This window comes from Platalea leucorodia (genome assembly GCF_965183815.1).
Source record: "Platalea leucorodia genome assembly, chromosome: 7".
Classification (NCBI taxonomy): Eukaryota; Metazoa; Chordata; class Aves; order Pelecaniformes; family Threskiornithidae; genus Platalea; species Platalea leucorodia.
The window spans coordinates 35476903-35489473 of NC_138829.1; the positions used below are offsets into that span (position 1 = coordinate 35476903).

Sequence of the window (12571 nt, forward strand, 5' to 3'; positions counted from 1 at the left end):
AAATGGTGCCAGACTTGATGAGTGTATTTGTATTGGCGTGTAGTAATATGTAATATCTAAGGTGTTCTAGTCTGTTGTGCACAGGCCTACCTCTAAGTCAATTTGTTATTTAAAACTATGTGTAAAAGTTATCTCGAGTGTAGAAGCACTAATTTATAAAAAACTTGATGCCTCGAAGGTTCAGTAAGAGATTTTCACATCTTTGGCAAGAGTCAGGGGTTGGTATGGAGAGATCCTAGAAGTAGAAGGAAATAGTTCAAATTGCCTAAATGTTCACTGACTGTTTAATTTAATGAGGTGCAGTTGTTCTCCCTTCTCACTTATTTATTGACTCTACTTTTCTCTTCTGTTTTTTTCTTCTTTTGGGTTCAGTTCTTTTTTTTTTTTTTTTTTTTTCCTTCCAGTTAACAAAGGTCTAGCTTGACCAGACAGGGAAACCCCCCTTTTTTGCAAGTGTGTTATAAACTGAGGAGACTGACAGGAAAAATATCTAAGTATCTTTTATTGTCTATATTGGGCTTCCATTACTCGGTTCAAGTTGAAAGTGTCATTCCCATCTTCAACATATTCAGTGATCTGTGCTTAGGTTGGAGCAGATGGAAACCTTATGTCAGCGCCTCTCCTTAAGCTGCATTATGGCTGTTCATGACAAGTGGCTTTGTGTGAGAGACAGCTTTCTCAGGAGGTTGCTGTAAAGTACAGCAACCATGGCTTTCAGGAGCCATTTTTAACCTCTGTCCTTCATTACATTTTAAACGTATGGTATGCTTTGGCATTGCAATCACATACAGAGAGAGAACACCAGAAAATAAGCACTTTAAATAAGAAACAAAAAAGTCCTTGCAATTTTTGGCTGAAAAGGGAGAGGGAAAGACAGCTGCTCACGACAGATACTAATCTTATCACTTAATGTACTTACTCTGAGCTTTTAGACAATGTAAGAACCAAAAAACAAGAAGGTAACTGCTCAGGTGGAAGTTAGCCAAGTCTCAGAAAGGTTGGTAAAACTGGTTGGTGTTGGGCTGTTCGTGATGTTCCAAGCTGCTTACTTGCAAGATTAATTTATCTTTGGAGGGAAAAGCTGTATTTCATTATTTTTCTTCTTGTTGTTGCTTTTCTTTCCTATTAGTTTTGCTTTTGTCTTAAGGGGAGCAGGACTGAATAGGACTAGCAGCTCAATAACTCATATTTTTTTCTATTTTGTTTAAAAAGAGACTACTGGTGCTATCTTTGATGTCCTTAGAAGACTGCCAACCAACAGTGTTCTTTTATAAAATACACTGCATGTGAAATAAAACTGAGTAAGAGAAACAGTTAAGGCAAAAAGATTATTCAATACTGGAAGTATTATGCTTAATGGATTTTTCTCTTCCTTTGTGTTTTATTAAAATGTTAAAAATATTTAAGTTATGGTTACCAGACACCTAAACCAGCAAAAACTGAGAAAAATCTTTGTATCACACATAATGCTAATATTGCAACATTTTGCATGGGTTTTATTAATATCTTACTCACTGATGACATTAGACTCCCATTTTGAATACAGCAGTTTTTACAGTGTCTTCCAGTTGAATAGTACAGGTGTGTATATTATACTGACCTTTGGAAAAAAAGACTATAGTCACTCTCAGTTTGTTTTGAATTTGTCTAAAAGGATTTTTCTATATTTAACACAGAGACCTTGTGGCTATTGGGATAATAACCTTCATACCATCTTTGGGAACAGCTAACATATAAATGCCATATATAGAGTAAGTGACTTGACACAAGATCAATCTAGCAATTGCATGACAAAGATTAAAAAACCACACAACCCACAGGAATACTGAGTCCAACTTGTCTTCCACTATTTTCAACATATTCTTATATGAAGGAAAATATTCATACTAGCGTGATTTTATCAAGTTGCAGACTTCTGCCTCAATTCTCATCAGACATGGATTGTAATATGTCACTGGCTATCTCAACTAATCTGCTATTGCATTTAAACCTTCACAAGCGATAGCATTTTTCTCTGATTCTTCCTCTCCCTCCTTCTAGGCTACCTTACATGGCAATGTGCATTTGTATATCTTCCTTTTGAACAGAATTCCGTACCTTAATAGTGAGCCCAGAAAGGTTCAGTGCATAGTAAGCAAAGAAAGTTGAAATGAAATGTGTCTAGTGTTGGTATATACTAAGAAAGAACAAATAACTTGTAAATAAATCTAAATAGCATTGTGAATTTTTCAGAAGGTGCATGCAGTAGAGCTGTGTTTGGCTGATAGATACAAATAGAGTGTGCGTGTGTGTGTGTGTGCGTGTGTGTGTGTGTGTAAAGTGAAGGAGACAGAAGGCAAAAAGCTGTTCCTTGTGGAAAAGGAAAGTAGATTTACTTGCACATCCCCAGTTACGCACTTATTTGATCTAATAATGAATATAAAAATTCTACAAATTGCCTTCTAAAGTCTCTAGAAATGTCTCTACCTAAAACCATGTGAAATGTTCTTGTAGTCTTCTGGGAGACTGGATATTTTGCAGGTGATGTAAGTTGCTACTTAAGACTTACATATCTCAGGATGCACTCTGTTTCTGAATAACAACTAAAAATTAAGTTATTTTCAAATACGAAGTGGGGCAGGGCCAGCTTGGATTGTACAGATACTGGGTATATGTATCAACTGAGAGACAAGCAGAAGAGCCTCAGGCATTAGACCTAAGTGATAGATTCGTAATGAAAAGAGTGAATGCCAGGCACAGTTACAGTTTGCCAGCGAATTCCAAAGGCAGCAACAATATTCCAGGTTGTAGGAGGTGTTTGCTTTCCTTCTGGGTGGGCATCAGGTGCCACAGTAATGGGCAGCAGACGTAGTACTTCATTTTTCATCCATTCACTGCTTAATATGGATAGGTGACTTACAGTTTGAGAGACAGTAAATTTAAGTACAGCATCTCACATAAAATATTTTTGCCTGTCAATTATGCATAATAGTGTGTTTGGCAGTTAACTGCTAAGCAACATTGTGTGAAGATACTCAGTGTGATTTACTATCCAGTCTTGGACTAATTCTCTGATCTGGGAAGTTGGAAGCCCAAATGAGCTGTCCTCCATTTGTTAATTCATCTGTTACATTGTTTGTTTTATTGTATATTTGTGTATAAGGATTCAGAGATACAGAATTGTCTAATAATTCATTCAAAATGTCCTGAGGTAGCTTTAATGCTGGCTGCAAGATTTATACTCTGCCAATGCTAAACACACAGATACCTGTACAAATAGTACATTTATTTATCAATGTTTTTGCCATCAAAATTTGCTGAACAACTTTTCCAATTAGTTTGTATCTATTTTACAATAATCATTAAAAATAAATTGCTGTGACAGCAGTTCTGCATCCCCTGTTAAATGCACTTTTGGCATATCCTATCGCTGTGGCAAGCACTGTCACCAGGAAAACAGCTGCACAGAAAGAGAGGATTGCTGCAAACTATGAGGCACTCACAGATTATTCAGATATCATCTTGCACTGGCCTTAGGATGGCCTGTTACTTCCAGCCCTAAAAATAAACAACTATTAATCACCTAATGGCAACATGAGTTGACCAGCACTTATGGCTGCCTGGACCTCAATCTAAATGTACTCAAAAGCTTTTCTCATGTTTTCTGTCACCCGGGATAAGAGGTGGTTTGCAGCCAAGCATTCCTTTGGGAGGGCTGCTGTGAGTTTAACAAAATGTTTGAAATAACCTCAGTAACTCCTCTCAACACTGATCCACAGCTTCAAATGTGCAGAATCAAACAACAGCGGCCTTGCATCAACAGTCTCTGGAGAGTGAACTAATGGCATAAGGTTTTCTCAGGGAAACTGAGTAACAAGCAAGTACCTCAGGAAGCACCATTCTTTGCCTGGGTTTAATCAAAAAGCATTGCTTCCAGTGACAATATATGAAATAATTCTGTAATGGAAACGACTGCCTTTTCTCCCCACCTTTTCAAAGGATAGCAACATTCTTGCAGTGTCTTAACTGGTAAATACAAGTAGCACAACTTAAATAGAAGTAGCATAGCTTTAGTAAACTAGTCTATGAATTGTGTGTTGCAGGATGGAGGGGCATTGCTGCTTTGAACAGAAACACATTAATGCACTTGTAGAGGTACAGTAAAACAATGTGCTAACCCTGAGTTATAAAAGACAAATATGGAGATGCAACAGCTAATATAGAATATTAGACTCTCTCCATTAGAAAGGAATTTATGAAACTTCTGAAAAAGAAGATGTAGAAAGCTTTCTTGTATTGTGCATTTCAGATTGAGATTTTTTGGTTGAGCTTCTTTTGCTTAGTTATGCCCATCATCCAGGGTGCCTGAAGTCACTTTGCCCTGTATTGAGACGGTTAAGTGATGTAATATCCTTATAGTTCAGGGAAACTTGGACCTGTCTCCAAATTACCAAGTAAGGTACCTGGAACATTGTCTATTATCTCTTTTAGATAGGTACTGGAACTAATTTACCAGGCAGCTAAAATGCATTGTTTTCCAAAATGCATACCCAAGTGATCTCCACTAAAGCCAGAGACAACTTTGGCCATAATTTCCATGAAACAGTCTAGCAGTATAAGGATTAACAATTTCTTTTCTAAAATGTTGATGTGAGTACCATGTTAATTTTCAGTACATCAGCCCAATCCTGCAATGCAGGCATAAGGGGCACCTTATAGTGTCTCTTTACGGTACAGAACCTTACAGTCTGACGTGCAGAGCATCTACCTTATTCTGGAGATGCTGAGACTGAAAAAAAAAATGTTTTACCTTAAGTACACACATCCACTTTGAGAGATGAGCATCTGGAATACTATTAATAAGCAACAAAATAATATGTTTCAGTAGAAGTTAGGACATGAACCAACAAAACTTGAGAAATTCAAAGTTCACTAAAGGCTCCTTGTCTTAATGACAAGCTGCCTTGAGCCAGTATGTGTTTTCTTTCTCACTCACTGCATCAGTCTTCACTTAGAAAGCCTTGATCCTTGTAAATCAGTGTAACCTTAATGTTATTTAATCATAGCTTTTAAAAGTTAATTTCCATGAGAACTATATTTTTAAAAAAACCTAACTTGTCATTGAGGATTATAAAAATCCTTTATTTGCCTGGAGAACAGTACTCAGATCTGAATGAATAAGTGTAAGTGAATAATGTGTTTCGACAGTTTGTTTATTAAAAATGTATTATGCAGCTAAAAGTTACATTGTATTTATAATATTTTAATGACAGTGACTTGCACAGTTTTGGTGCATTCTATTAATATGCATTTTAAAATTGTGCTATGCAAAATTCTAAAATATTTTAAACGGTCTCTTATATCCACATAAATATCACTTGATTTGTTTTTATTTCTCCAAATGCCAAAAGCAATTAAATCATATTATAAGCCTGATGAAATGCTGTTATTTGATTGATGCCTTAACAGTCTCATTGCAAAGATAAAAAGACAGCTCGTATTAAAAAAAAAAAAAGCTCATTAAGATTTAATCATATCCAAGAGAGGTGTGACTACAGAGACAGAGGCCTGATATTAGTTTCCATCCACCTTTTTTTCACCTGACAACTCCAGCTTCCACATCGGCTGCATATAACATCCGTATCTGGCATTCATGGAAATGCCTGCCTTTCTCAGCCCAAAAGAAATTCCCACTTTTGAGTCAAAACCTCCTTGGAAATGGGAGTCTCATAGAATATTAATAGACTTTAATTTCTTTTCTTGTCTTCAGTAAAAATAAGACTTCCCCCAACTACTGTGGTAATATCAAAGCTTAAAGCAGATTAGGTTTTACTTGCTTAATTTTACCTTAAGCAGCATAAACTGGATGCCTGGATCCTTGAGACATAATATGCTGATAACTTCTGTGTGTGAGGCTTGATATGGTGCTTGCTGGTGCCATGGACAAGTTTCCTATTATCTTTAAAAGTATGTGATCAGAACTTGTTAAACTTCTTCTTGAGCCACATTTGCAAGCAAATTTATTTTTGTGGAGTTGCTGCTGCCGGAAGACAATATTAAGTACGTTAAGGGAGTTGGGCCCAAAAATATTGTAGCCTTCTGAGTTACAGGTTAAGGATCAGATTTTTAAAGCAAAAAATATCATTCAGTTACTTGATTTTACTAAGTATTGGAATTTTTTTTCTTTCTTACAATGAGCTTTGGTGAAGTCAAAGAAATAAGGTGCTGTGTAATGCCTTGAAGGCATCTTTTATTTAAATCAGTGTGTTTGTGTCACTGGATCACAAAAGTGTGTGGAGGATTTAAAAAGTGACAGGGATAATAAAACCCCACTGTTATCTTTAAATTGCATTCAGAGTTTTTAGAATGCGCTGTCTTTATGCACAAGTACCTTTATTTGGTTTTAAAACTCTGTATAAATGAACAGTAGCAGAAATACCCTGTTATAAACTATTCTGAACTAGGCTTGTGCTAGCTGTTTAAATGGAAAATTTCTTGCTAATCAAAGTCACTTTCTGAGCAGTGGCTATTAAATGTTTGCCAAGATATATAACGCTGTGTCATCAGCAGTAGTAAACTGGTCTAGACGTAAGGAAGTTGGCTGACTGATGCCAATTGACCTTACTTGAAAGTGTGGTCTGCAGTTATTGCCTACTAGCCTCGCTCTGCCAATATCTAAATTCCCTTCACTGACACAAATGAGACTTCTACAAGTACACTAAAATAAAGTTGTGAGTCCTTAAACAGTAAACTTACTACATACTATAGGGGGTTTAATTATTATATCTTCAGGGTTTATTAGTACTACAAGTAAAACCAGTTTGCTCACAACTGTGATTCTCAAGAACCATGTTAAATTGACTTAGAATGTAATAATTTATTTGTGAATTTTTGCAATTTCCTTTTCCTAGGAAATTAGTAATGATGTACAAGTGGCAATGCTCTAATTTGCTTGATATTTAAAAAGAAAAACAAGGAAACAAAGCCAGCTTTCTAGCTGGCACTGCTGATGATCTGACATTAAACAGCGAGTCCTTCAAAGACAAATTCAGATGTGACCTTCATGATTAAAATCACCAACCAGGTAGACTGTTATACATTCATATAACGTGAATACTCATCTGAATCTGTTTGATAAAATATTCGCTTAAATACATGCATATTAGAAATAATAATTCGTATGTCAGCATTTCATTATGAGAGTCTCTTGGAATCAAAATTATTTACATTACGCTGAGATGCATACAAGCCATCTATAACAAATAGACTAAGAATAAATAAAGTGAACATTTATTTTAAAACAATTGCAAGATGTTTTACATTTCTGCTCAGTATCGAGCAGTGTGTTGAAAATGCATTTTTCATAAAACCACATGCAAGGCTTTTTGATGGTGAAAAAATCCACTCGCAACAGCCACATGTCTAGGCAAATCCTTAGAAGCTAATATGGACCCCACACAGACATTCCAGAGAAAAAGACATTACTAGAAAGTAGTTTCTCTTGAAGTGAAGTAGAATATGTGTGAGCCTACTAGGCCACTTCGATAAATAAATAAAAGTCTTTTTTCTTCTCCAGCACGAAACTGGTTCAACTGGAGGGCAAGTTAAACCCAGATTCACATTTTAGTTAGTTTTTTCTTTCCCTTTTATTTCTTAAGTGATCCCTTGGCATATATGAAGATGCGATTTTTTTTTTTTTTTTTTTTTAAGAAAAAGAACCATTTGGCTTTGGGTTATCTGAATTTTACCTTCCTGGCTTTTCAGCATATCTCTGTGAAACTTCTTTCCAAGAGCAAAGCTCAGCATCCCAGGATTATTGATGTACAAATCTATACTCCTTTAACTATGGGTTTCTTTCAAAATTGGTGTCATTAAACTAGCACAAAAGATCCTCTGAACACTCCTAAATTAGTGCAAAACTGACTTATTTAGAGTAGTATGATCAGACAAAAGTTTTATCTAAAGCACTGTTAAGCCTGTAACTATATTTAACTATACTCAAACTGTATTTTACTATCTATCTCCAGCATCTATCACAAATCCTTCAGCTGATTCTTTGAAAGACACCATCTGCTACCCTTAGGACTTAGACTGTATTTAGTCTTCTATATCAAGCCTAAATTAGGCCTAAACTAATCCATGGGCTTTTGTAATCCTGCTTTCTTCTTGCCATGCCATGGGGTCATAAGCCTGTTTACCTCCTTTTTGGCACTTCTGGCACTCTGACCCCGCACTGAGGTGCAGCTAGATTGGCTTTGGCTGCCTTGTAGTCACAACTTCTAATGTTAAAACTGGACAATGACTAAACCAGGATTTATATAATGATAACTACATATTTATCGGTTGATTTTTAAGTAAACTGATGCAACCTGTGTGGACAATTTTCACTTGCTATGTTTATTATATTCTGAAGGAAGCTTGCCTCTGTATTTCCTGTTTATTCTATTTTTACCGCATGGAATTAACCAAACCTTAGTTGCTTGGTTTTCTTTTCAGCTTTAAAAAGAAACTCCATATAAAAGTAAAGTTCTAAAAGTAATACTTTCACTGGAATAGGTAAAACTATAGTTTTGTATAACTTTGGGCCACATTCCTTCACCCCTAAGCTTTTGAGTGTAAGAACTAAAGACAAGGGAGGAAAAATACAAGTTAAGCACATTTTTAGGTATTTATACAATTTTTCTGAGCAAGAACAAAATCCGTAGGAGTCCATAGTTTGTTACACTCTAAGCGTGATTTTTGTTTTAAGCTTAAACTTTCTCCAATGTATCTTTTGTATGAAACGGGAGAACCTGGCCTATATTGCATAGCGTATCTATAGAGTTTTAGAACCATTTGGTACATTCAAAGTTTTCTTCTCCTCCTCAGAGCTACTAAATGAGTCCCCTTTCCATAGCAATACTGTCGGTTTAGTTTATTCTCCTGTGTAAACCAGGGTTAGTCACTAACTTGTAAAGTATTATGACTGATGCAGAAATAAATTTGTAGCTTTACTTTGTAATTCACAGCATTGAGTTTCGTTCTTCATGGTGCATATCTGCACTTTGGAAGGAGTCGAATTAAAAAGGATAATTCTTACTTCTAGGTTACACTTCCCTACCTCATCCCCTTACACAAAAAGGTTAAGTGTCTTTTCAAATTAAGGCAGCAGTAATTAACCAGTGGCATTGTTTGTGATTTGCCAACTCTGGGCGTTAATGAGAGAGAAATTAGCACTTAGCAGCAGGAGTTCCTGATAGTCAGTGGCAAATGGTTAATGTGCCAACAAGTTAATTTGGGTCTTAAGTACTGCACTTAAGTGTTTTTAAACAAAAGTATGGTATGTTTTTTATGTGATCATACATATGGGCTGTGTGATATAGAGCTATAATAGGAGGAATGCCACAATATAGTGGAAAAAAGTGCAACCTAGGCAGCACAGGGCAAATAGTTTTGCTATAATAACACGGTCAAAAGCAGGCTTGATGGATGTTTTCATGCTAAAGATGTACTTGCTCCTGCAATTAACAGTATGCAGATGTTCTTGTATATAAATTTTGTCATCGAATTTGGCATTTCCGAACATAATTTTTTAAGCACAAAATATTCCTGAAAAATTGTGCTTGAGCTGTGATGATTTCCTAGAAAGACATAAATTAGCCCTTGGAGGAGTCTCAAAATATGAATTTTACTAAAAATTACAATTTAAAAAAATAACAAATGACTTAAGCACAGTGCCCCATGTGTTTCATGGTGGATAGGGGATTCAGACTGCCACACAGAGCAAAATGAGCCCTTCAAAACTTGGGCTGAGCAGCTGCTCATTAGCACCAAGATTTTACCTGGCACACACGCTCGTAATGAGTAGGTACTTGTGTGCGTTTCATAGCTTCTGCCTTGCATAAAATAGCCCATTAGAAATGTAAGGTCTGCTCCCTGTCTTCTGGGGATTTCTGCTTTTAAAATAACTTTGGTTAGTACATAAGTACATCCCCACCTAATTGTCCCTTTTCTATGTTTGGCTGATGTGGGAACAGATACATAGTTTGTGAAATAACAAAAGTAGGCCCATCCTGCATCAGCAAATTACTGCCTCTCACCGGAGGCAGTGAGCATCGGTCCTTGGTTTCACTTGCCATTTGCTCCTCGCTACTGCTAGGCTCGCTGGCCTCCTCATTACAGTGAGGTCGTGCACATCTTGGCCCTGCAAGAACTTCAGCAAAGGCAAATGGAGAGAAGTCCTCAGGCTCAAGTTGTTGGCCAGCCAGAGAAGACTTAGGAATTGGGTGTAGGCAGCATTGTCCTTCTGTATGAGCAACTTTTTAGTCTGTGCTTTATTCAGTGCTAAACGTGTTTGAATACGTTAGTTTTAGTATAGCTGGATTTGTCAGAATTTTAACCTTGCCACTTTCAACTATCATCTTTCAGTTGCAAAAAGCACGTTTGCCAGTGTTGCCTCAGCTATGCTGAGGGGTAATTTACTTTGCCACTAAACTGCGGCCACTTCTAGGTTGAAGAGGAGTAGCCATAAACCGAAATGTTACAAAGCTATGCAGCAGTTTTGGGCAAAAGACTACCGTATCTAATTGAAACGGCAGGAGGAAGCCACAGGGGTTTCTTCTTCCTTTGATGCCTGTTCCATTACATGAGCACATCAAATAGAGTTTTCCCTCCATTGTTGGAAAGAAACCACCCTAATGAAGCCAGTCTGGCACTACCCACGGTTTTGAGTGCTTGTATTGTCTGCTAAGTGGACATTTAGGTTACCGTGCATCCCCCCAGCACATTTTTGTTAAAATTAAACATTAACAAAAATTGGCTACCATATTGGTCGAGTCCTGAGCACAGCTCTGCATATAAACCGTTACATGACATTCTATTGAACTTTTTCTTGTACAGACGGTATCTAACAGCTCATCCTGCACTGTTGTTTTTGGCAAGTTCACTACAGCATATAATAAATCAAGGAAAGAAAAAGCTTTTTGGCCTAATGTTGTACAGACTGCTGTAATGTTAGACTACAGAAAGCAGTTCTGTTTTTAGACATCCTTTTACTAACCCAACATTCATAATTTATGATTTCACTGTAAAATTCCTGCAACACTACACCAAAAGTAGTGCTGCCCTTTAATTAAGTGCTCTCAGTAGGAAAAACGTGAAACTGATGTGCAAAACATATCGCAGTATACAGTGATTGATAGTGATTACTTCTTTATGAACCCAGCCTGAAGGTCTGAACTTCCTGATGGGTAAAATAGTCCATGGGGCTACTTCCTGAGGTTGCCTAGTGGGGACCAGGCAGACTTAGCAATATCTGAGGGATTCCTGAGGCACATTTCAGAGACATTACAGCAGAAACTTTCTATTTCTTTTGGAGTTGTGCTTTACGTTAATAATTACCTGAATAATAGCTCATTGTAGAGATTATATTTTAAGGATTCGTCGTTATCTTCATGGTATTATAATTTGCACGAACTGGGACTTGCGTAAACCCCTGTATTTTTAATGCCTGCACACCCAAATGTGAAAAAGCAGAGTGCATGGAAAGAGAGACTTCCGTATGGATCAAAACGACTAAATGTTATTTAATATTTAAGGCATAGGTCTTTTTTACTGATACATGCAGAGTGTTCAAAAAAACCAAAAACTCTGGTGTGGATTGTTTGAGTCTCTAAATAGCATTTGTATTCCTGGAATCGGGTATTAATGACATATATCAATTCAACATTGATTAAAATTTGAAAATTAAATGGAGGTCAAATATTCTCTCCAATTTTGCAGTGAAATTAACAGATTTACTTGTGTTGGAATCGCAGAGGTGGGGAATTAAAGTTCACCTAGTACAATCACATAAGTTCATTTTCCTTTTTGCTCAATAGATTTGGCCCTGGATTAGTCATCTACTGGTATGGATTTATTGAAGAGCTGGACTGCCATCGTGAACGCGGTATCCTGCTAAAAGACTGCTTTCCAACTGACATCGTGACTCTGCGACACAGCATGGCTCAACGCTGATGTTGGGAGGAGGAGGTAAATCCGGAAGCAATTTTACTTTCCTGCAGTGTAAACTAATGGCAGCATCTGCCCTGAACTTCAGCTGAACTCCTGCCGCCCGCCCTTATGCTACTGCCTCTTTACACAAACATATCAAGAGTTTCTGTTTTGCTTCAGACCTCTGTTGTGATCAGCCAAAAAAGACAGACACAACCCACTCGTTATCAGCCTTTCTGTCTCTGTCAAACAGCTAGTTTCTAGATATTCATAATCTTCCTTCCTTCCGGATGGCTTCTTCTGGCATTCTAAACAAAGACAAAAATGCAGAGGCTGAAAGGTGCAACTTTCAGTTCTTATCCCTGTTACAGAGTCACCTTTAAAAATAAGTGGCTTTTTTATGGTTTCACTCACAAGTTTATTCAATGCTAGTGATCTGACTGAAACACCTACACTGATGCGGAAGGTTGGTAAAGACTCTTGTTCTGGGGCTTAAAACAATATAATGCATAGCTCATACAGCCCAAGTGGTAAGGCAGGATCATATAATTTCTGGCTATGACAGTAAATAGCCAGATTTTGAGAGAATAATTGGCATATGTGTTTCGTCACCATCTGATTG

General features: G+C 37.0%; 1 protein-coding gene across 2 annotated transcripts in view; it reads left to right on the forward strand.

Annotated features, from left to right (window-relative positions):
* The window catches only part of CDIN1 (CDAN1 interacting nuclease 1), a gene marked incomplete at its 3' end in the record, with an annotated part of 124964 nt that extends 112991 nt beyond the window's left edge, over positions 1 to 11973 (forward strand). For both annotated transcript variants that reach the window (XM_082317738.1, XM_082317739.1), the window contains exon 11: positions 11838 to 11973. In XM_082317738.1, the coding sequence (XP_082173864.1) occupies positions 11838 to 11973 (136 nt within the window). The remainder of the gene's footprint in view (positions 1 to 11837) is intronic.
* Positions 11974 to 12571: the final 598 nt, after the last annotated feature.